Source organism: Entelurus aequoreus, linkage group LG16 (genome assembly GCF_033978785.1).
Source record: "Entelurus aequoreus isolate RoL-2023_Sb linkage group LG16, RoL_Eaeq_v1.1, whole genome shotgun sequence".
NCBI classification, from domain to species: Eukaryota; Metazoa; Chordata; class Actinopteri; order Syngnathiformes; family Syngnathidae; genus Entelurus; species Entelurus aequoreus.
The window spans coordinates 40,756,242-40,783,124 of NC_084746.1; the positions used below are offsets into that span (position 1 = coordinate 40,756,242).

Sequence of the window (26,883 nt, forward strand, 5' to 3'; positions counted from 1 at the left end):
CATTCCCCTTTTTTTTGTAATACCATTTTTACAATGTGCCGCACTTGGGTCCCCATGATGTTTTCAGTCCTTTACCTTGCGATAGGGAAGCAGGGCAGACGACGATGGACGTGGGGCTGGTGGAGATCTGAGAAGTGGGCGGCAGGATGGTGACGATGTGCTGCCCGGCCGCGTCGCACTGAGTGAAGGCCTGCACCGTGGTGGTGATTTGCGTGCTGGTGGTGATGGTGGAACCCGTCGCGTACTGATGTGTGTGCGTGGGCGGCTCCGAAGTGTCCGACAGCTGGTGAGGGGACAGGTGGATGACCCGGTCGGCACAAGGGCTGTACAGGCAGCACAGGACATCCAAACGCTTGTCCTCACGTCGGTGGAGGTCCAAACTGAGGATGGCGGGGAAGATGAGCAGCACCATGGCAAAGTTAAACACCACCACGATGGCCGCCTGCAGGGAGAATTAACCACAGAGAGGAAGGAGATAAACAAAAGGAGATTGGGAACATGTGAAATTACAGACACTCTGGAGCGAGTTGTATTTTTTTTTCCAGCATCTCCGACCACAGTCCTGAGAGGAAAGTAATACTTTGGTCCAGGAACGCAAAGCAGGCCAGACAGGGAGAGAGCCGACAGGATTAGAAAGTATATATACGTATAGGTCTGAGCGAAACCATCAGCCTCCAGCAGGCCTCACTGCAACCCCCCAGCTGACGTTGTGTGTTAGCAGCAGTGTGTGTTAGCAGCAGTGTGTGTTTGTGTGTTAGCAGACCACCCAGAGTTAGTCACACATCACAGCAAACCGCCTTGACGGCCAAGTGATATACGGATCCTCTCGCTCTCTCTCTCTCAGCGCTGATTCTTCCTCATTGCACGCACATACAGACATGCACACGTTTTTGAAAAAAAACAAAAAACATTGGCGCTGTTGTTGCAGCAGCAGCAGCCATAAAAAGGAGGGAACAAAGCCCTGAATAAATGTCACCTCTCTTAAGTTATCCCTTTCACTTTCAAAGGAGCCAGAGGGCTTCTTTGTGCGTGCGAGAGAGCAAAAGTACCTGCAAGGAGAACGCTCGCAGGGCCGGGATGGGCACAAGGGCGGCCATGAAGAAGGCCATCATGTTGTTGATGGAAGTCAGAGCCACGCTGGTGCCCGTGCGACGCAAACAGTCGCCCGTTCGCTCCTGGGCGGTGAAAGCACAAATTAGAGGAAAGGACAGAGGAGGGAAGGAGAGGAGGGATGAGGAAAGGAAGGTACCTCAAAGGGAATGTTACTCCCAGCCTCTGTGAAGGAGTGAGCCAAAAGAAACATGTCATCCACACCGATTCCAAGTGCCAGGAAGGGAAGCACCTGGGATGAGAAGCACCAAGGCTCAGCGAGAGTGATGGCATTAGAAGGTGACATCACCTTGTACCTGAGTAGTTGCAGCATTGAAGGAGAGTCCCAGCAGGGAGCACAGACCCAGGCCCGCTGCCACCGACAGGGCCACCAGCAGCACGCCGGCCAGCCCCACCGCCCCCTGGGACTTGGCGCAGTCCCACCTCAGCATGGTCACGCAGGCGTAGGCCAACTGGAGACGGAGTCAAATCTTCAGTAATCGGTCATAATTGCTGAACAAATCAGTGGCTTCGCTCACCATGAGCAGGTACCCTCCGGCTACCCGCAGGACGCTGACATCAGAGAAGGACTTCATGATGTCGTTGAGGGTGGTGGTGGAGAAGGCGTGGATGGACTGGCTGGAGTTTGAGGGGATACTCTGGTGGACCACCTGAGGGATAAACAGCCCATAAATCACCACAAAGTACTTCCAGATCTCCTGGTTAGCATGAAGGGATTGTCCACCTCTGCAACGTGAAGACAAAGGTGTTTATTTAACGTGGAAGTACCGCCAGCGCATGCGTGTCTCTTTCAACGCCACCGTATTTGAACAGAAAGAAAAATCCCTTTGAAGGGAAGACGGATGTGTGTTTTCACGTATGACAAGCGAGGAGTAATGAGCACAGATGCCAGAGGTTGCGGGGTCGAAGGTGAAAGGAATGGGATCACATGACTTCGGAGGCCGCCGTGAACACGCTTCGTTTGCAACGTTGTTGTTTTACGCTTCCTCGTGGTTGGTAGGGGTGTGGTTGTCGTCACTTCCCAAACGTCATTGGACCCGCCTCCTCTCAGTGGTGTCAGCTATCCCACAACAGCTAGTTCCCATAAACTGCCACACACGCACTGGGCTGCCATTTGCTTACCAGGAAGTGAATGGAATTCCACCAGGGAGTGTAAGAAGGTGGGAAGTATGACATCATTGTGTGAATGCTTGAAATCTACCCATTTTCTTCCTTGTTAAAAACAGCTTGAGCCTATCCCAGCCAATCACAGGGCACACATATACAAATATTCATTCATACTCACACAATCTAGACAATTTAGAGCAGAGGTATTCAACTCAATTGTGGACTTCTCCCTTGACTATTAGTCATATTTTGTATATTTCAGACAAACCAGCGTCCTCTACAGTAGACATTAGATTTTGGTTCATTCATTTTGTCAGAGTTATAGGAGCACTCTGCTGTTTTTACAGACCTTCTGCAAAAAAGCTAGTCAAAGATAGTCTCTATGACAGCACTCTAGTGTTTTGAAGACTCTGCTGCAAAAATGTGAGTCTCTCCCCAGTTTTTCCAACTGAACTGGCGGGCCACCACTGAAATAGCCTAAATGATGAAAAAACGAGGACCTAAAACGGAACAGTAGGGAACACTACTAGTATAACTAGAGAACTTTAACAAATGACTACTGACTGCATCTGAAGTAAAGAAGCTACAGCGACACCTTAGTTACATCAATCACATTACGGAAAAAAAAAAGTAAAAAAAAGTGACAAAAAGGAGAGACCTCAAAGGGTTGCTCTGTGAACGCCTCAGTTGTAAATCACAAGTTTGGACCCCAGTGAATTGTCTATGATCTCATTCATCAAGTCATTGTCATTTCAGGACATTCAATCAATCGCAACTGGACTGTTTGGTTTGTTTTATAAGACGTTTGGTCTCTAATCCGAGTAGGCTGGTTTTTGGAGTACACATATTTGGGGTTTTGGCAACAGCTGCTAGACTAGATGTGACCAATCTAAGTCTAAGACTAGATGTGACCAATCTAAGTCTATGACAAGAACTGATGAAGTCTACTTGGATTAGAGACCAAACGAAACCCTAAGACCCAAGAGTTGTGTTTGCTAGCAAGGTTCAAATAGCAATGTGTTTACAGTGGTCCGAGTTCCTCTAGACAACAGGAGCATTTAGGAATGTTTTTAGGAATGTTTGTCTCTCAAGTATTGAACTGAGTTGATGAGGCCTGATTTAGAGTAGTTCATGAAGTGCATGTAGGACTGCACAGGGAGAACATTCGGAATCCACAATAAATTCAAAGCCTCTATCTCCTGACTGTGTGGCCAACATTCCAACCGCTTGCGCAGCTTTAATCATCATTCATTGATGTGAAATTAAAAATAAAAGTCAATCTTCCTACCTCAACAAACTTCCTTTGCCAAGACTCCAGGATGGCCGTAGCCTTTTCTTGGTTCCAGTTGATGTCGTGGATCTCGTAGTCGTCCTTAAAGTGCTCATACAGCTGCTTAGGGCTCATCAACAGGAACATGGTTTGGAGAGCCTCAGCGCTGCAGAAGAATACAAAGAAAACACTTAACATTAGATTCAGCACACGTCTGAGAAAGTCCTTCTTTTTTAGTGAGTGTGCTGAGGAGTCTGTGTTGTCCCCGAGCTTACAAGAGCTTCTAAAGAAGAAGGTGTTCCTGGTATCTGCTTCGTCTGATCTTCTGGGCTGACATCACACATCTCTAAAGGTTTTCTTGGCAGAAGCACGGCTCGAAAATTATGTAAATCACATCTGAGAGTAAAGTGGGACTCTTGCAGGTGGACGGGGAATCATTCTAAGCTCTGTTAGGACCCGTTTGGGTGGCAGTCTGGGCTCTGACCCAAAGCAGTCGCAGTCTGGGTTCTGACCCGATGCACTCGCAGTCTGGGTTCTGACCCAATGCGCTCGCAGTCTGGGTTCTGACCCAATGCGATTGCAGTCTAGGTTCTGCCCCAATGTGCTCTGACCCAATGTGATTACAGTCTGGGTTCTGACCCAATGCTCTCGCAGTCAGGGTTCTGACCCAATGTGCTTGCAGTTTGGGTTCTGACTAGGGATGTCCGATAATGGCTTTTTGCCGATATCCGATATTCCGATATTGTCCAACTCTTTAATTACCGATACCGATATCAACCGATATATGCAGTCGTGGAATTAACACATTATTATGCTTAATTTGGACAACCATGTATGGTGAAGATAAGGTACTTTTAAAAAAAAAAAAAAAAATAAGATAACTAAATTAAAAACATTTTCTTGAATAAAAAAGAAAGTAAAACAATATAAAAACAGTTACATAGAAACTAGTAATTAATGAAAATGAGTAAAATTAACTGTTAAAGGTTAGTCACTATTAGTGGACCAGCAGCACGCACAATCATGTGTGCTTACAGACTGTATCCCTTGCAGACTGTATTGATATATATTGATATATAATGTAGGAACCAGAATATTGATAACAGAAAGAAATGGGGGGAGGGAGGTTTTTTGGGTTGGTGCACTAATTGTAAGTGTATCTTGTGTTTTTTATGTTGATTTAATAAAAAATAAAAAATAATTTAAAAAAAAGAAAAAACGATACAGATAATTAAAAAAATGATACCGATAATTTCCGATATTACATTTTAACGCATTTATCGGCCGATAATATCGGCAGGCCGATATTATCGGACATCCCTAGTTCTGACCCAATGTGCTCACAGTCTGGGTTCTGACCCAATGCGATTGCAGTCTGGGTTCTGACCCAATGCGATTGCAGTCTGGATGCGCTCGCAGTCTGGGTTCTGACCCAATGCTCTTGCAGTCTGGGTTCTGACCCAATGCGATTGCAGTCTGGATGCGCTCGCAGTCTGGGTTCTGACCCAATGCGATTGCAGTCTGGGTTCTGACACAATGCGCTCGCAGTCTGGGTTCTGACCCAATGTGATTGCAGTCTGGGTTCTGACCCAATGCGCTCGCAGTCTGGGTTCTGACCGACTTGTCAATGCACTTGAAGCCAGTCGGGGGAGAGTTTCTTATTGACGGAGTTGACTGTGGAAAAATGTGAATTCTTCTTTAGTCGCTTAGACCAGTGGTTCTCAACCTTTTTTCAGTGATGTACCCCCTGTGAACATGTTTTTGATTCAAGTACCCCCTAATCAGAGCAAAGCATTTTTGGTTGAAAAAAAGAGATAAAGAAGTAAAATACAGCACTTTGTCATCAGTTTCTGATTTATTAAGTTGTATAACAGTGTAAAATATTGCTAATTTTTTGTGGTCTTTCTTGAACTATTGGGAAAAAAGATATAAAAATAACTAAAAACTTGTTGAAAAATAAACAAGTGATTCAATTATAAATAAAGATTTCTACACATAGAAGTAATCATCAACTTAAAGTGCCCTCTTTGGGGATTGTAATAGAGGTCCATCTGGATTCATGAACTTAATTCTAAACATTTCTTCACAAAAAAATTAATCTTTAACATCAATATTTATGGAACATGTCCACAAAAAAATCTAGCTGTCAACACTGAATATTGCATTGTGGCATTTCTTTTCACAGTTCTTTTTGACAGACATTTAAAAGAAATCTCACGTACCCCTTGGCATACCTTCAAGTACCCCCAGGGGTACGTGTACCTCCATTTGAGAACCACTGGCTTAGACCAAGGCTTCTTAACCTTTTTGACCTCGGAACCGGGGCCCACTCAAATAATGACATGAATTAGTAGTCTTGATTTTAGTCACATTAAATAATGATATCTAACCCAGTTTGCAACCTCGCCATATGATATTCATTATTATATATTTAAGACATAAAGCTGACAGTAGGCTTAGGTCAGGCTGATTAGGGAAATAAGCACTAACCAAATATACTGGGACTCATAAATTGGCATACAATTATGTTGTGCTAAAATAAATCAACTCAATAATGAATGTTGCTTAACTAATCTGTCAATAGTAGCTTCACCACTTTAGTCATCATTTTTTGCGCTTAAGAAACTGTGACTTTAGCGCCTGACTTCTTCTGTTTGAGATTGTCATTACTGCCACAAGTGGTGAAAAAGTGTATTACAACTGAGTGCCAATGCTGGCGACCTGGCCCTATGGTTAAGAAACACTACAAATGTTATCTTTAATTGGTCTGCGTTGCAGCCGGGTCACGCAGGAAACCGATCCACCGGGTATTCCGAGCATGTGTCTTCTGGGTTATTAGGGCCTGCACAGATTCCACAGCTGATGAACAGCTGCTTCCTCCTAAAATAAGCTCACCTCTTCAGAGCATCCTGGGTGTTCCTGACGCGCCCTCCCAGGATCAGCTCCTCCTGCCAGTGCATGAACTTCTGGCTAAAACCATGACAACCGCCTCGGAGATGCCCGGCAATATCTGGACTCTAAAGGAGAGCAGAAACATGATTTTTGAAGCCATCTTTCTCGGAGCTTCCAAGAGCATCAAGTCGTACCTCCTCTTCTTTCTTGTTGGGCGCGCTGAGAGGACAGTCGGGGTCTGACGGCTCCAAACAAGGCCTGTTCATGTAGGCGTGGCCCACCTACACAAGCACACCTTAGCCAACAGTAGACACCACAATAATGGTACAACCTACCTGGGCTTTGTCCAACATCTCCTTAAATCCTTCCAGGGACGTGAACTGACTCAGTTCCTCCATCAGCTTGACGGGATCCAGATTCATCCACTGGATGTCCGGCATACCCCTGAGGAGCAAGCACAGAAGATGATAGAATAAAAGCTTTCTCCGACAGGATGAAATGGCCGTTATTATCCTGTTTCACACTGACGCAATCCTCCATGCCACAACAATTACTTCTGCCTGCCAAACATCTTGATAAGGTTCTTGGAGAGGTAAGAGGTCCAAGCTGAATCCCAGAGCAGAGAAAAAGGAAGAATCCACAAACTTGACTGAAGCAAGATTGTCCTCACACTCTCTTTTCTTGCTGCCATAAACAACAAACGGTGGCTGCTCCCACAACGCATCATTAATAACTGAGGAGAACGCAAGAGATGGGGGGTGGGGGGGTGTAACATAACAATGTCCTTGACATAAACACGTTTCCATTGAACTCTCACTTCTGGAACTCTCTGACAGCGTTGCAAAGAAGAAGTGCGCTGGTAGCCGCCATGTTGCCTCTCCGTGTCTTTCTCCAGGGACTTGAGCTTTGAATGCCGCCCGTTTTATTTGTTGGACAACTTGGGAGAATTAGCATGAGAATGGCGAGTGTTAGCCGCCAGCCCCCCCCCCCCCCCCCCCCCCCCACCATCCCTTCCACCCTCCGCCGGGGCCCCTGCACTGATGGACCCTCACTCGTAAACTGAAAGAATGCTTACCATTGTCTGACCCAAAGGGCTGCCCTGCCGGCTCTACCAACCCAACCACCCCGCGCAGCCATCTCCCTCTTTCTACTTTCTCTTTTTCAATTTCCCTGCCCCCCTCCTCTTCCTCCCTAAAAGAACTCTATTAGGATGGCCGCTGTCACTCAAAAAAACACACCACTGAATCTTTCCATCACACCCCAAATAATCACCTTCTCTGGGGTCTCCATAGGGGGACCAACATGGCGTCACACACACACACATACTGGTTATATAAATAAATAAATAATAAATGGGTTATACTTGTATAGCGCTTTTCTACCTTTAAGGTACTCAAAGCGCTTTGACACTATTTCCACATTCACCCATTCACACACACATTCACACACTGATGGCGGGAGCTGCCATGCAAGGCGCTAACCAGCAGCCATCAGGAGCAAGGGTGAAGTGTCTTGCCCAAGGACACAACGGACTTGACTAGGATGGTAGAAGGTGGGGATTGAACCCCAGTAACCAGCAACCCTCCGATTGCTGGCACAGCCACTCTACCAACTTCGCCACTATCATTTGGAATGGGGACCACGTTTTTGATCATCACTTGTGGGGACCACCCTTTCTACAGGTTGTGGAGGCATTAAAAAAATGAGGTAAAATGACCACTGCCCAGTTAGCTCATGCATATCTTTAAATCTCTGGATTGATGAAGCAATGTGCTGATTATTCTTACTGGGAACCCTGGGGAAAAAGAGTTAATATGGTTCATGGGGACCAAATGTACACACCCCGTTTTCAAATTGTGTTAGATGTAAATATAAACGTAATACAATGATTTGCAAATCCTTTTCAACCCATATTCAATTGAATGCACTACATAGACAAGATATTTGATGATCAAACTCATAAACTTTATTTTATTTTTTGCAAATAATAATTAACTTAGAATTTCATGGCTGCAACATGTGCCAAAGTAGTTGGGAAAGGGCATGTTCACCACTGTGTTACATGGCCTTTCCTTTTAACAACACTCAGTAAACGTTTGGGAACTGAGGAGACACATTTTTTAAGCTTCTCAGGTGGAATTCTTTCCCATTCTTGCTTGATGTACAGCTTAAGTTGTTCAACAGTCCGGGGGTCTCCGTTGTGGTATTTTAGGCTTCATAATGCGCCACACATTTTCAAACAGCAATCTAACCCGATGCTGTCCTACATAACTTTTGTTTGAATTGTTCTTACTTGACAGAGCAATAAACATTTACAGTCTTAGAAATTTATTGTGACGAAAAAAATGGTGCTGGCATGTTAGCTTCAGGCTACGAGCTAACTTTGCAGGCTAACAGCTGCTATTTAAGGTAGCATCACCTGCATGTTGCTTTTATTGTAAATGTTCAATGGGTCAAATGATCAATAATATAGTAGAAATAAGGAATAAAGAATTAGGCAAAAATACACTTTCAACTTATTATGATGAACAAAGGTGTCTGCTCAGGCTATGAGCTAACTTTGGCAGGCTAACAGGTGCTACTTAAACTGCTTTATTGTAATGTAATGTTCAAATAAAAAGAGTCAAATTAGAAATAATATAATACGAATGAAGTAAGTTATTCACATTTGACAGTTGGCAACTTGTTATTTGGGTGAAACAAGGTGTTTGTGTGGTAGCTTCCAGGCTATGCGCTAACTTTGGCAAGCTAGCATAACATTATGTGATTTTTATTCATGTAAATGTTCAAATAAAAAGAGTCAAATGAGGCATAATCTAACACAAATAAGGACCGATGCATAAATATTTACTAATACACATTTGACAGTTAACAACGTGTTATTATGGTGACAAAAGGTGTTTCTGTGGTAGCATCCAGGCTATGCGCTAACTTTGGCGAGCTAGCAGGTGTTAGCTAACAAACTGCTTATGTGGTTTTAATACAAAAGTTACCCATTTAACTATCATTTAAACAAAATAAAACTACAATGGTTAAATCACAAACTAAGTAGCTTTAAGGCTAACTTTGACGAGCTTTTTGATTGATTGATTGAAACTTGTATTAGTAGATTGTCGTGTACAGTACATATTCCGTACAATTGACCACTAAATGGTAATACCCGAATACGTTTTTCAACTTATTTAAGACGGGGTCCACGTTAATCAATTCATGGTGTTAGCATCAACACCATGTTACACAGGATTGTTGCTCATTCATGAAAAGAGCAAAAAAAAAAAAAAAGGCTTTCCCGCCAAAGTGATGAAACAAGTATAGCTGTCTATGCAGTATTGAAATGTTCTGAAGGAGAGACTTACGGGAGATAAGCGGAGCCTCCTTGCAGCTTGGCCCCTTCCCAAAAACAATCCAATGGAGTGATGATCATACAAGGGAAGAGCTTGTCAATCATCTGCAGCAGAAAAGAGCAAATGCATATCATTAAACATCAAGAGCAAATACTAATAATAATGCAATGACTTACCCTTTCTATCATGACATTTTCTATTATAGGGACTCCAGATTTATAACATATTTTGTTGAGATCCCAGGACCTGGGAGAGCAAAAATACATCCAATGAAATCAACTATTTGTATGAAAAAAAAAACCACAGGAAGTTGTCACTTACTTTCCAAACAGTGACACCTGGACCTTGCTGGCAGACAGCGCCGCTTCCATGTGAAGCAGCAAAGCATGCTGGGTAAGAATATTGCTGCCCTCTTCTTTGGGGGTCTGGATGAGCATCTGTGAGGTGAACATGGACTCCTCTCCTTGCTTGTCTCGGGTGTAGCCCAGCTCCTGGCTCACTCGGCTGCCAGCTGCAAGACAAATACAGGTAGGAATGAGCTTGAAACACGTATTTGCCCATCAACGCCACACACACACACACACACACACACACACACACACACACACACACACACACACACACACACACACACACACACACACACACACACACACACACACACACACACACACACACACACACACACACACACACACACACACACACACACACACACACACACACACACGTACTGGTTATCATTTGGAATGGGGACCAAGTTTTTGATCATCACTTGTGGGGACCACCCTTTCTACAGGTTGTGGAGGCATAAAAAATGTTTGGTAAAATGGCCACAGCCCAGTTAGCTCATACACGTCTTTAAATCTCTGGATTGATGAAGTAATGTGCTGATCATTCTTACTGGGGACCCTGGGGAAAAAGAGTTAATATGGTTCATGGGGACCAAATTTAAATAATTTTGCATAATTCACACACATTTGTATGTGACTACTGAGGACCATTTAAAAAAAAAAGAAGTTCTAATTAAATATGACATGATCCTCAGAATACAGCACTACAGTTGTACTCTTATAGGAAGTTTCACCACTTAAATGTTAAAGCAAATCCTGCATCTTCTGTGACATTACTGACAACTGCTATTTAGTAGTAATGGAGTTGTCTGCTGTGCAAATGTCTCACACTCAAACTAACCAGTAAAAGCTTAAAAATCACTTAGGCATCTTCAGAATGGATCTGACTATCATTTAAAAAGGTTTCCCTTTAGGGGACCTGTTTTTTTGTCCATATACCGTCAGAGGTCCCCTAAAGGTGACTGTGTAAACAGATCGATGTACCCATTAAGTAAGCCAGGGGTGTCCAAACTTTTTCCACTGAGGGCCGCACATTGAAAAATCAAAGCTAGCAGGGGCCATTTTGATATTTTTTTATTTTAAAAACCAATGCAATATATGTATAAAAAATATACATTCAGGCTTCCACTCAGGCTTGATCCCGGGGACCCCAAAGCGTTTTGGTCCAAAAAATATAAAAAATTTGTCATTATTCAAGTTTTAAAATCTCTAGATCAACATTAGGTCTATCTGTCAAAATAAATTTTTTTAAGGATTTAAATTGTATGCTCTTTTTGTCAAAGAAAACCCTTTTTTTTTTAAATGAAAAAACCCCCACAAAATATGCAATATTTTCACCCAATACAATTTTTAAGTGGGATATTTGAGATTATATAATAATTGGAGCCTTAAAAAGGTCAATAACTCATAACACCATTGACTTTAATTCATTATCATTTTTTGAGCAATGACACTTAAAAACTAATCACACGAAAATTGTAGGGGATCCAAAAGGGTCCTACTCATTAAAGTGTTAAAAAATAAATTATATATATATTTTTTTACTGTTTCCTTTAACACTATAATCTCGAGATCAACTTCAGATCTATCTGTCAATTATAAGTTTTATTGTTGTTTATGTTTTTTGTTTGTTCGTTTTAGGCCCTTCTTTAAAAAAAAACAGCTCGTTTTTTTACATGGCAAACACAAAATATGCAACATTTTCCCCAAAAAATATCTCAAAATATTTAATGTGATGTAATTGGAGCCTTGAATAGGTCAATAATTCATAATGACATTGATTTTGATTCATTATTATTTTTTAAAGAAAGAAACAGCCTACATGGCAGCTTTGTGTGATTAGAGTAAACATTGCTACATTTTATTGCTACATTTAACCTGTTTGCTCTTTAAATACCACTTTTAATGTTTTTTATTTTTTTCAACCGTATTTTTAAAATGTGCCGTGGGGCTGTTAAAAAATGACCTGCGGGCCGCAAATGGCCCCCGGGCCGCACTTTGGACACCCTTGAAGTAAGCATTGCCAGCACACACACACACACACACACACACACACACACACACACACGCACACACACACACACACACACACATACACACACACACACACACACACACACACACACACACACACACACACACACACACGCACACACACACACACACATGTATGCACCAAGGCCTTTGGCATGTGTCAGTGTTGCTTTTGAAGGCACTTCACACACTGGCCAGAAGAAATGACGAATACGAGCTTCTCATTGGCTCCTGTCGTCAAACACATGTTAGCCCTGATGATCACTTCAACAACAACTTCAACACACCAACTAAAAAAAAAAATCACCACGCTTTCTTTACAAAATGTCAGTTTGCAAGATGCCAAGACAGTGTAACAGATGAGTGACTTTGTTACTGTGTCAAACTTCAATAGAAGAAGGAATGACTTCAATGTATGTTTGTTTGTTTCATCTGGAAACAGATTTGACACTTTTGTTATTAAACAGAGTGAAATAAGAAAATATAAAACAGTTCCATTTTCCTTTTGGTGTAAAACCATAACACTAATTAGTAAAATAACAAAATATATCATCTTTTGTACTCCAATCAAAAAATAAAATGTTTTAACACATAATACAGTGATTATCCAACTTTTTTCACCAAGTAGCACCTCAGAAAACACTCTCCAACTAGTAGACCCAAGTATTTATTAAGTACCACCATAATGACATTATAGTAGTGTAGTAGACCTAAGTATTCATTAAGTACCACCATCATGACATTATAGTAGTGTAGTAGACCTAAGTATTCATTACGTACCACCATCATGACAACATTAAAATACAGTAGTGTAGTAGACCTAAGTATTCATTAAAGTACCACCATAATGACAACATTAAAAAACAGAAGTGTAGTAGCCCTAAGTATTCATTAAGTACCAACATAATGACAACATTAAAATACAGTAGTGTAGTAGACCTAAGTATTCATTAAGTACCACCATCATGACATTATAGTAGTGTAGTAGACCTAAGTATTCATTACGTACCACCATCATGACATTATAATAGTGTAGTATACCTAAGTATTCATTAAGTACCACCATCATGACAACATTAAAATACAGTAGTGTAGTAGACCTAAGTATTCATTAAAGTACCACCATAATGACAACATTAAAAAACAGAAGGGTAGTAGCCCTAAGTATTCATTAAGTACCACCATCATGACAACATTAAATACAGTAGTGTAGTAGACCTAAGTATTCATTAAGTACCAACATAATGACAACATTAAATACAGTAGTGTAGTAGACCTAAGTATTCATTAAGTACCAACATAATGACAACATTAAAATACAGTAGTGTAGTAGACCTAGGTATTCATTACGTACCACCATCATGACAACATTAAAATACAGTAGTGTAGTAGACCTAAGTATTCATTAAGTACCACCATCATGACAACATTAAATACAGTAGTGTAGTAGACCTAAGTATTCATTAAGTACCACCATAATGACAACATTAAAATACAGTAGTGTAGTAGACCTAAGTATTCATTAAGTACCACCATAATGACAACATTAAAATACAGTAGTGTAGTAGACCTAAGTATTCATTAAAGTACCACCATAATGACAACATTAAAAAACAGAAGGGTAGTAGCCCTAAGTATTCATTAAGTACCACCATCATGACAACATTAAATACAGTAGTGTAGTAGACCTAAGTATTCATTAAGTACCAACATAATGACAACATTAAATACAGTAGTGTAGTAGACCTAAGTATTCATTAAGTACCAACATAATGACAACATTAAAATACAGTAGTGTAGTAGACCTAGGTATTCATTACGTACCACCATCATGACAACATTAAAATACAGTAGTGTAGTAGACCTAAGTATTCATTAAGTACCACCATCATGACAACATTAAATACAGTAGTGTAGTAGACCTAAGTATTCATTAAGTACCACCATAATGACAACATTAAAATACAGTAGTGTAGTAGACCTAAGTATTCATTAAGTACCACCATAATGACAACATTAAAATACAGTAGTGTAGTAGACCTAGGTATTCATTACGTACCACCATCATGACAACATTAAAATACAGTAGTGTAGTAGACCTAAGTATTCATTAAGTACCACCATCATGACAACATTAAATACAGTAGTGTAGTAGACCTAAGTATTCATTAAGTACCACCATAATGACAACATTAAATACAGTAGTGTAGTAGACCTAAGTATTCATTAAGTACCAACATAATGACAACATTAAAATACAGTAGTGTAGTAGACCTAAGTATTCATTAAGTACCACCATAATGACAACATTAAATACAGTAGTGTAGTAGACCTAAGTATTCATTAAGTACCACCATAATGACAACATTAAATACAGTAGTGTAGTAGACCTAAGTATTCATTAAGTACCACTATAATGACAACATTAAATACAGTAGTGTAGTAGACCTAAGTATTCATTAAGTACAACCATAATAGCCAACATTGAAATACAGAAGCATAGTAGGCCTAGGTGTTCATTAAAAACGAGGAAGAGGTTTTATTTGACAAGTATACCTAATATTTTAGCCACTGTAACATCACACACAGTTTGAACAGTATCACTGGGTTTGAATATAGGAAAATAAAATTATTTGGTGTGCCACTAGATGGAACTTGTGTAACCCCTAGTGGTACACAAATCCCGGTTTCAGAATGACTGACATAATATATTGATAAAATAAATAGAACCAATCAAGTTTGATACCAACTTCGGTACTTCTGAGTGCGTTTGTGTTAATAAATATTCATTAGTTTTACAATCACATCATGTTTTTCGTGTAACACTGAGCTGATAATGATAACTGTTGTATTATCTTGATGTCTTACACTTCTGAGTCTCATTTGCAAGTACAGTGTTGTATAGTAGACTTTGCATGCAGTTGCAATTCCAAGACGTTTGAAAGCAGTAGTGTTGTGTTGAAAAGCTAGGAAGTAGTCTTTGCCATTAAGATGATTCTAGTCTATTGCTGTGCCTTAAAAAGTGTTTATACTGCAAGTATTGTATTTATTACTGTTATTGTAACAGGCGTCTGAGTTGTAGTTTTCATTTACACATTTGGAGGTGTTGAAACTGCCATGCAAAATTAGCAATTTTGCATGGCATGGCATGGAAAGTGGTAACATAACCTGGAGATAGATAGCCCGTTAGCGTGTGTTTGATCCCACCCAGAGGTCACGGCATGGAAAAGTGGCAACGTCTGATGTTACGTCAATCGATATTCGGTACTACCCACAGAATTGGGTCAATCCCTGTAAAAGTACCCACTTCAGTACCTAATAGTAACGCAGTACATAGGATGATATGAATGCTAAAATGAGCAATTAAATGAAATAATATACAATATTTATTCAAATAGAAACAAACTCATGTATTTGTGGAACAGAATGTAATATATTGTGTAGACATTGTCCCATGAAGGGTTAGGGGGAGCATACACGGATGGTGGCGCTTCACACATAGATGGTGGCGCTGCACACATGGATGGTGGCGCTTCACACATAGATGGTGGCGCTGCACACATGGATGGTGGCGCTGCACAGAATCCAATCAAAAGTCAAGTAAGTGTATGTGATTGAAGAGGTGAGTCAGAGACAGCCAGCTGGGAAAGAGGCTGCAGGAATGCTCTTAATTACAGGAGGTTGCCCTGAAAAGACTTGGCCAGCCGGGGGCATCTGTGCCTGTGCCAAGTGGACATTAAACATGTGCCTGTGCCAAGTGGACATGAAACATGTGCCTGTGCCAAGTGGACATGAAACATGCCAAGTGGATATGAAACATGTGCCTGTGCCAAGTGCCCATGATACATGTGCCTGTGCCAAATGGACATGAAACATGTGCCTGTGCCAAGTGGACACGAAACATGCCAAGTGGACATGAAACATGTGCCTGTGCCAAGTGCACATGATACATGTGCCTGTGCCAAGTTGACATGAAACATGTGCCTGTGCCAAGTGGACATGAAACATGTGCCTGTGCCAAGTGGACATGAAACATGCCAAGTAGACATGAAACATGTGCCTGTGCCAAGTGGACATGAAACATGCCAAGTGGACATGAAACATGTGCCTTTGCCAAGTGGACATGAAACATGCCAAGTGGACAAGAAACGTGTGCCTGTGTCAATTGGACATGAAACATACCAAGTGGACATGAAACATGCCAAGTGGACAAGAAACATGCCAAGTGGACATGAAACATGCCAAGTGGACATGAAACATGTGCCTTTGCCAAGTGGACATGAAACATGCCAAATGGACATGAAACATGTGCCTGTGCCAAGTGGACATGAAACATGCCAAGTGGACAAGAAACATGCCAAGTGGACATGAAACATGCCAAATGGACATGAAACATGTGCCTGTGCCAAGTGGACATGAAACATGCCAAGTGGACAAGAAACATGTGCCTGTGCCAAGTGGAGCTGAAATATGTGCCTGTGCCAAGTGCACATGAAACATGCAGAGTGGACATGAAACATGCCAAGTGGACATGAAACATGTGCCTGTCCAAGTGGACATGAAACATGCAGAGTGGACATGAAACATGCCAAGTGGACATGAAACATGTGCCTGTCCAAGTGGACATGAAACATGCCAAGTGGACAAGAAACATGTGCCTGTGCCAAGTGGAACTGAAATATGTGCCTGTGCCAAGTGCACATGAAACATGTGCCTGTGTCAAGTGGACATGAAACATGCAGAGTGGACATGAAACATGCCAAGTGGACATGAAACATGTGCCTGTCCAAGTGGACATGAAACATGCCAAGTGGACATGAAACATGCTAAGTGGACATAAAACATGTGCCTGTGCCAAGTGGACATGAAACATGCCAAGTGGACATGAAACATGTGCCTGTGCCAAGTGGACATGAAACATGCCAAGTGGACATGAAACATGTGCCTGTGCCAAGTGGAACTGAAACATGTGCCTGTGCCAAGTGGACATGAAACATCACAAGAGTCTGCCCCCCTCGCTGTCCCGCTACATGACAATAGCGAGGAGGGCGGGCCTATGGAAAGTATCTCCTTCCTAATTCTAACTCCTGTCACTCTTTTGGTCACTTTCAGCACTCCATCCCGACTTTACCTCGTCTTATTCTCAACTCCTTGCCAGATTCTGTAGTCGTCCCATCCCCAAAACCCTGGAGCGGCCCAAAATTGATGGGGAGGAAAGAAAAAACAAAGCAGGAGGCCAAAGAAAGTGTGAGATCAGGCTAGAGCTGGGGTGGCCCCCTCGGAGACGCCGTCCAATAGTTCTCCGTTGCACTTTCACAGCTTTAATTACCTTGAGGATATCGCATCACCTCGTTTATTTGCAGTCGCCCGTGCCATCCCCAAAATGGACATTCCTCTGAATGTTGACACAGACGTTAGACGGCAACAGGTCATTTCCTCCTGGCTCCAGTGGTTAGCACTGGAAATGATCCAGCAGGGATGCCCGTTTGCTTTTTGAACGTTCTCAACTCCTGTTTCAATGTTGTCACATTGTGTAACTGAAATTAACATTAGTGGCGCCCCCTATGGGATGTGCTCAAATTGCACAAATACTTACACTACCGTTCAAAAGTTTGGGGTCACATTGAAATATCCTTATTTTTGAAGGAAAAGCACTGTACTTTTCAATGAAGATAACTTTAAACTAGTCTTAACTTTAAAGAAATACACTCTATACATTGCTAATGTGGTAAATGACTATTCTAGCTGCAAATGTCTGGTTTTTGGTGCAATATCTACATAGGTGTATAGAGGCCCATTTCCAGCAACTATCACTCCAGTGTTCTAATGGTACAATGTGTTTGCTCATTGGCTCAGAAGGCTAATTGATGATTAGAAAACCCTTGTGCAATCATGTTCACACATCTGAAAACAGTTTAGCTCGTTACAGAAGCCACAAAACTGACCTTCCTTTGAGCAGATTGAGTTTCTGGAGCATCACATTTGTGGGGTCAATTAAACGCTCAAAATGGCCAGAAAAAGAGAACTTTCATCTGAAACTCGACAGTCTATTCTTGTTCTTAGAAATGAAGGCTATTCCACAAAATTGTTTGGGTGACCCCAAACTTTTGAACGGTAGTGTATATAATTTCCTTATCCCAGGGGTCGGCAACCCAAAGTGTTGAACAAGCCATATTGGAACAAAAATACAAAAAAAATTAAAGTGTTATATAAGTGTTATAATGAATGCAACACATGATGTAAGTGTCTATATTAGCTATATTAGCCTACTATCAAAATGACTTTAAAAGTCTTATATACGTGTTATAATGAAGGCAACACATGATGGAAGTGTCTATATGAGTTATATTAGCCTACTATCAAAATGACTTTAAAAGTTTTATATAAGTGTTACAATGAAGACAACACATGATGTAAGTGTCTATATTAGTTATATTAGCCTACTTTCAAATGACTTTAAAAGTATTGTATAAGTGTTATAATGATGACAACACATGATGTAAGTGTCTATCATAGTTATATTAGCCTACTATCAAAATTACTTTAAAAGTATTGTATAAGTGTTATAATGAAGACAACACATGATGTAAGTGTCTATATTAGTTGTATTAGCCTACTATCAAAATGACTATGTGTTGCAGGCTGACGCAAATAGTCGCCAAATTGAATATTTATTCTACAGATTTTGGAAAATATGAGTAAAACTGAGAAAGTGAGATAACTCCTGGAAATAACTGTCTAAGAATGACCAAAGGTATAGATGTGTGTGTCCAAGTTAAAGTTAAATTCTAGTGGATTTATTACAATCTTTGCAAGCTGGGTAATGTTTGCTGTGGTCTGGAACAACATGGCACACAAACAGCTATCATAAATGCAGCCAATACAACATACAGATAATGAGTTGTGAGACATGAGACATACATTAAATACACAGAAGACATAAGTAAAGGAAATTAAATGAGCTCAAATATACCTACAAATGAGGCATAATGATGCAATATGTGCATACAGCTAGCCTAAATAGAATGTTAGCATAGATTAGCTTGCAGTCATGCAGTGACCAAATATGCTTGATTCGCACTCCAACAAGTCAATAACATCAACAAAGCTCACCTTTGTGCATTCACACACAGCATAAAACGTTCGGTGGACAAAATTAGACAAAGAAGGAGTGGCACAAAACATGTCTTTCTGTGGCAGCATCAGAGAAAGTTACACATGTAAACAAACTACGGTGAGTTCAAGGACCGACGAAATTGGTAGGACAAAACGGCGCTCGCCAAATACTGTCATCAGTGAAGCATGTTTAATATAAACAGTGGGATTTATAACACTTAGGAAGGTTTGTGTCATGTTCGTCCTCCTACACAAACCTTATTAAAACAAAAAATATATTTTTTCCCTCATCTTTTTCCATTTTCACACATTTTTGAAAAAGTTTCAAGGAGCCACTAGGGCGGCGCGAAAGAGCAACCGGTTGCCGACCCCCGCCTTATCCCCTCAAAATGACATACAAGACGTATAATAACCATACAAAATAAAACGTTTTGACTCTTTTTTACCTCAGTTGGTAAACAATAACAAAAACACATAAAAAAAGGGTAAAACAATACTGATACTACATTACGGTCGATCCACCCATCCCAGTACACATTCAAGAGCTCTGGCATAGCGGTTAGCAATGCATTGTCATGTGTGTAGTGTAGCATGTTTAGCGAGTCCTGATCATGAACTCCTCCAGCTTGTAAGAAAGGTTTATTGCAGGTGAGGTTTAGTGATTTAGAATAGAATAGAATAGAATAGAGTTTTATTGTCATTATTACAGTGAACAGGTTCAAAGAACAACCAAATTGGAGCAGATCCCCTAAGGTGCATACACAATTATACAGTAATATAAATAGTAAAAAGGTAAAAAAGAAGATATAGATCTATATATATGTATATATCCACATACATGCATATACCCATACATATGCATATATATACATATATATACACATACATATACATGTATACACATACCGTATTTTTCGGATTATAAATCGCTCAGGAGTATAAATCGCACCGGCCGAAAATGCATAATAAAGGAGGAAAAAAAACATAAGTCGCACTAGAGTATAAGTCGCATTTTTTGGGGAAATGTATTTGATAAAATCCAACACCAAGAATAGACATTTGAAAGGCAATTTAAAATAAATAAAGAATAGTGAACAACAGGCTGAATAAGTGTACGTTATATGACGCATAAATAACCAACTGAGAACTTTCCTGGTATGTTAACGTAACATATTATGGTAAGAGTCATTCAAATAACTATAACATATAGAACATGCTATACGTTTACCAAACAATCTGTCACTCCTAATCGCTAAATCCGACGAAATCTTCTTCCTCAATGTCGCTTCTAAACAACTCTGCCAACTCCAAAGGTAGACAATGCACCGCTTCCTCTTCTATTGGTACGTCTAGTCTCTTACGTGAATGAGATAAATAATATTATTTGATATTTTACGGTAATGTGTTAAAAATTTCACACATAAATCGCTCCAGAGTATAAGTCGCACCCCCAAACTATGAAAAAAACTGCGACTTATAAACCGAAAAATACGGTACATACATACACATATATACATATATATATATATACACATATATACATACATACATATATCTACACATATACATATATATATATATATATAACTATATATATATATATTTATATATATATATAGTTATATATATATATATATATACACACTACCGTTCAAAAGTTTGGGGTTACCCAAACAATTTTGTGGGATAGCCTTCATTTCTAAGAACAAGAATAGACTGTCGAGTTTCAGATGAAAGTTCTCTTTTTCTGGCCATTTGGAGTGTTTAATTAACCCCACAAATGTGATGCTCCAGAAACTCAATCTGCTCAAAGGAAGGTCAGTTTTGTAGCTTCTGTAACGAGCTAAACGGTTTTCAGATGTGTGAACATGATTGCACAAGGGTTTTCTAATCATCAATTAGCCTTCTGAGCCAATGAGCAAACACATTGTACCATTAGAACACTGGAGTGATAGTTGCTGAAAATGGGCCTATATACACCTATGTAGATATTGCACCAAAAACCAGACATTTGCAGCTAGAATAGTCATTTACCACATTAGCAATGTATAGAGTGTATTTCTTTAAAGTTAAGACTCGTTTAAAGTTATCTTCATTGAAAAGTACAGTGCTTTTCCTTCAAAAATAAGGACATTTCAATGTGACCCCAAACTTTTGAACGGTAGTGTATACATATACATATACACATATATATACATACATATATACATACATATATACATACACATATATATACATATATAAAGTGACAGAGGTGTAAGGTGACAGGTTATTGCACATTATTCTGTTTCACAGTCCAGTATTATTGCACTTATTAAGAGGCCATTTGGGATATATTGCACAGCTAAATGTGTTATTAAAATGCATTATTATGATATGAAAATAGTATTGTCTGTATGGCACGTAATACATCCTCAAAGTTGTGTAAGCCTTAGACGAATGGTCAGATTTCAGAAGTTTTTCAACCAGTCTTGCTCCAACTTTACACACATGTGCCTGTCAGGCTACCAAAGGTGCGCACCAATTTCCATGGGCATTCGGCGACACGCCCTAAAATTTTCTCGGGAGAAATTTCAAGTCACTCCAAGTTACGGGGGTGTAAAAACAGTGCCACCATGTGGTGTGTTTGTCAGGAGAAGAAGAGCAACACATGTTGTGGTTACACAAACATGACTTTGAAGTCCCCATTGATTGAGCAACAATTCCACACAAAATGTTTACGGATTATTTCATCCAACTGCCCCCCCCCCCCAAAAAAAAACCCCAAAAGACAAAAGTGCAACATCTTCCATCCTTGCGCCTCGTTGACATCTGTTAAACCTTTTTTGACATTTCAAACGTTAACCTCTACAGCGTTTGGGGTTTTGATGCGAACAGGAACTGGGTGGCTCGGAGAGAGAGACTCTGTAATTACAGGCCTGCTGAAGTAAATTATAGCTATTTGTGTCTCCTTCCTCCCATCTGGACCACCCAAGCTCTCTCGCTCTCTCTCTCTCGCTCTCTCTCCTCGCCCTGGTCCGGCCTCAAACACCTCAACACAACTCCACTAAACCACTTCTCTCTTTTCCTCCCCTCTTTCTTCACTGCCGTGCCCCCACACTCTCTTCAAGAGACACTTCCTGGAAAATTAAGTTCTCCTTAGGGTATATACATACATATGTGGGCCTATATACAAATACATACATACAATATACATAAAAGGTGTATTTTTGTACATTTATAAGAAAAAAAAACCCTTAAAGTAAGGAGACTGGGGTTTTAACAGCCAAGTGGATTGTTCATTCACTACAGGAGCATTTTGAGGATTTAACTGTGAATCCACGGTAGTAAAAGTGAATAAAGATTGCCTTGACAAACAATTCTTACGCTGGCTTTAAAGAGCTTCATTTCCCAACGTTTAAGAAAGAAAAAACGTCAAAACAAGCCTTGACATGGCTCCGTGACTACGCTGTGCAGACATAATGTTTGTATGAACGTCTGTGTGCTCATATGTGTGTGTGTGTGCGTGTGTGTGTGTGTGTGTGGTCCGGTATAAACGCTGGGCTCCAACCAGTCATTTCCTCTCCTTTTGACCCTTCCCTTTGGAATAAAACACAACGCTCAGATTTCCCTATAGCTGAGAAAACTATATATACATATATATATATATATATATATATATATATATATATATATATATATATATATATATATATATATATATATATATATATATATATACATATATATATATATATATATATATATATATATATATATATATATATATATATATATATATATATATATATATATATATATATATATATATATATATATGTAAGGCTCGGAGAACAGCCAAACCAGTGGTGGTGGTGAGGTCCAGGCCTATAGTCCCTGGTTCCAGGCCACACTAGGTCAGGCCAGGCCACCTTCAAAGTTTAGCGTGGTAGATTAGCTGGATTAGGGGGGGCCTCTGAAAGGCCCCACGCTGTTCTGGAGGAAGACCCCAAAAAGAGGAGGGTTGAAAGCTTCTTCTTCTTCTACCTGCGACATAAGTGCTTGCTTCCAAGCAGGGACAATGTCTTGTTTTGAAAAACATTCATTGTTAAGTCCACAAGGACTACATTAGTTTGGCAGTAAGTATCTTTACAGCAATTCACTGTAACTGCAAAATAGTGATTTTACTGGTTAATGACTGTAACTTGCACTAGTAACTCTCTGGGTTATACAATACACCTACACTCACAAGCAGGAACCCCTGAAGAGGCAAATTAGTTTGAATTGACAGTCATTTGCTGTGATATTACGAGGGATGTGCCGATCGATAGGTATCGGCCGATTGGGATGAAAAAGTATGTGATTATTGCCTTTAAATGCCGATCCCCTATGGCTGACACTGTATTTATTTTTAGCAGCTAATTATGCTTCCCTAAGCTAAAATAAGCACCTCATGAACTGCATTTTTTTTAGATTCTTAAGTATCATCACGTCAATAGTGTAGTAACAGTACATGATTGATACCAGACTGATTGGGTCGATATTTGTATTTTTTCAAAATAACTTTTTTTGTGATTGTTTACAAGCTTTGGGAACAATTCCATGGACAAATGAGGACGGAAGGACTTCAACACGTAGCAGATGGTAGTTGAGTTATTGTGTACTCTTGACTTTGTTGTGATGCAATAAAAGGGACGAAGTAATGGCATAAATAGCATAAATACATGAAAATGTACAGTTTGATACAATCTCACTCATGGAAGATTGGGATCGGCCGCGTAGAACCCTGATAGGAACATCCCTAGACCAGTGGTTCTTAACCTTGTTGGAGGTACCGAACCCCACCAGTTTCATATGCGCATTCACCGAACCCTTCTTTAGTGAAAAAAATAAAATTCAAATTCAAATTCCAAGACAAAGTTATATGTTTTTGGTAACACTTTAGTATGGGGGACATATTCTAAGTAACAAAAACTTAATTTAGAGTTTTTGGACACTAGGGGAACATATTCTAAGTAATAAAGACTTAATTTAGAGTTATTTGGTTAGGGTTAGAGGGTTAGGGCCAGGGTTAGAGGGTTAGGGTTATAATAAGGCCATGCCGAATAAGGCATTAATAAAAACTTAATAATGACTAGTTAAGAGCTAATATGTTACTAATTTGCATGTTAATAAGCAATTAATTAATGGTGAATATGTTCCCCATACTAAAGTGTTACCATGTTTTTTTACTGGTGCACAAAATGAACCGTGCATGAAAATCACCTTGTTCAAACAACAAAACCAACACAGTGCAGAAACTCACAACAAAATTACACACCTGCAAATCAGTCAAATGTTGCCGTATCCGAAATACGCCGATAGGGAGAAGTTTTTATTTACACGATGAGTCGGGTGTGTCTTGACCTTCGCCGAACCCCTGAGCCCGACTCACCGAACCCCAAGGGTTCGATCGAACCCAGGTTAAGAACCACTGCCCTAGACATTATTGTCTTATTGTGAAATAACAGTTCATTGTTGTGAAATATAAGGGTCAATGTTACAGTATTGGACTGTGCTAATTTGTTACATGGATATCCCGAAAGAAAAATACATTACGCACAGGACGTGACCCAGTCCACATTTTTGAAGAACCAGTCTCCCTTTGTCACATGTGGACCCAGCAGAGTCTGATGGGCCACCCTTCGCGTACCCTTTTGTCATTTCTTTCACATGTTTCCCCAACAAACAGCGGAATCAAATAAAGCGAGACATTTTTTTCCCTCTTGTCTTTCTCACAACAAACGGACCAAAACGTTCCCAGCTTGTAAAACAATGCCAGACTGGAGGCTGCGAGAGTTTTCAGTGTAGAGAGGGGGGGGCTTGTGCTGGCACTCGGCGAGCTGACCTAGGGAAATACAGTCTTCTGTGTTGCGCTGGTCTGTTAGCGAGGGTCAGAATAGAATCCCCATCCATACGTGGATGTGAGAAAGATCCTCCTGGCCGGAGGAACAGTAGGAAAAAAAAAACCTGTTTCACTTACATTCTATTCAGACGTGCACATCAATTTCCAGCAGAGCTGGCATTTAGGCACTTTCCATTTCCATATGTATAGGCTAATTATGCTAATCATGGGCAGTGTGGAAAATAGTCACATTAGACACTCCACTGAGCGCTAATACTGCTTAATGTGTGCTTGCAACATACATTCATCCCCGCCTGAAAGGCACAACTTTTCCACCTTGCTGGTCTCATTCACAGCAGAAATGAATTGATCATTTCTTTCTTCTCCTTCTTTTTTACAGCAAGAAACTGTCCAGTCCTCCCTCCACGTCGCTCTTCAAGGTTTTATACCACGGCGCTGTAAACGCTGCAAAGGTGACTGGTGTCGCTTTATGTCGCGCACCGCAAAGACAATGCGGGCTCCTTTTATCTGTGGCTCCTCTGACAGTTTGGATTTTGACAGGCTCGTACAAGATAGCAGCGGGCTTAATAATCATCATTAAGGATCTCTGCATGGAGGACTCCAATGTTGATTCGTTGAAGGAATTGAGGCCAATTAGAGCGCAGTACTTGGCTGCAACCAGCAGAGGCGCTGTTTCAAGGAGACCAGTATGACGTATTATGCTCTAATATCCAATCTCAAATCCCAAATATCCATACTTTAGTAGAAGTGGGGGAAATAATCGATTTTTAGATGCTTTGCAATTCCGACATGGACGATGATAAAATCGATTAGTAAACGTCAATAATCGATGTATTTATTGTAAATAAAGTCATGCAGACAGTTGTAAAGTGCAGCTCACCCAGAGGTCCCACATCTATTTTATGGTCACACATTTCCATGATTTTAATAAATTAATTTGATTGTTTATTATTACAAATGCACTGTTTTTTTATAGTTGCAAGTGATAAACGCATATTCAGTGAAAGGAAAATAAATGTAAAAGTGCATCAATATACATCAATTCAAGATGCATCCATAATTAAAACCTGATGGAAACGTGAGGCGGCCAAAGATTCCCACCTCTAACGCACACTGAATAGTCAAAATATACAATATTTTTTTTAATTTCTTTAAATGCTAAAAACAGATATTGTGCCACTTTGTAAGTATATTATTATTAATTATTAGTTGGACCATTTAAGCTTTTTCTCATTACACACTTATTTTTGTTCTTTTTTATTACATTTTTTTTGCTGTTGTTTTTTTCCCCATGTAAGAAATATTAATAATACAAATGTGTAAATGCCTAACTTAGTGTGTCAAAAATTCTGCCTGTGCGAAAATATTCATAATAATAATATTATTTATTATGGTTGTTGTCATTTTTTAAATTAATTCATAGTTTAGTGTTATTTAATTTTTTTAATAACTAAACTTTGTTTATTATTATAGGTATATATATTTTTTGTGGGGAGTTTATAATATTTTACATCAGGGATGTCGAAACCTTTTCCACAGAGGGCCGAAAAGTCAGGCATGGTGGGCCATTTGGATGAATTTTTGTAAAAATTATTTTAAAAGCTAAAAACAGATATGATATATGTTTAAAGACAACACTTTGTGTTATAGGTGACTAAGTATATTATTATTATTCATTTTAAAATGTCAGCTGTTTCTCATACATTCCAAATGTTTGCTTTTTTCTACAGTTTTATTGTTTTTTTAAATAGAAATGTTACTATTTGAAAATAC

General features: G+C 39.9%; 1 protein-coding gene across 1 annotated transcript in view; it reads right to left on the reverse strand.

Moving 5' to 3' along the window:
* ptch2 (patched 2) overlaps positions 1-26,883 on the reverse strand; it is a 50,627-nt gene that overhangs the window by 13,393 nt on the left and 10,351 nt on the right. The window contains exons 3-14 of the mRNA XM_062022859.1: positions 10,045-10,234; positions 9,900-9,969; positions 9,736-9,827; positions 6,715-6,823; positions 6,574-6,660; positions 6,383-6,504; positions 3,506-3,653; positions 1,629-1,760; positions 1,407-1,562; positions 1,250-1,342; positions 1,050-1,175; positions 76-442 (exon numbers count right to left, since the gene is read on the reverse strand). Of these exons, the coding sequence (XP_061878843.1) occupies positions 76-442; positions 1,050-1,175; positions 1,250-1,342; positions 1,407-1,562; positions 1,629-1,760; positions 3,506-3,653; positions 6,383-6,504; positions 6,574-6,660; positions 6,715-6,823; positions 9,736-9,827; positions 9,900-9,969; positions 10,045-10,234 (1,692 nt within the window). The remainder of the gene's footprint in view (positions 1-75; positions 443-1,049; positions 1,176-1,249; positions 1,343-1,406; positions 1,563-1,628; positions 1,761-3,505; positions 3,654-6,382; positions 6,505-6,573; positions 6,661-6,714; positions 6,824-9,735; positions 9,828-9,899; positions 9,970-10,044; positions 10,235-26,883) is intronic.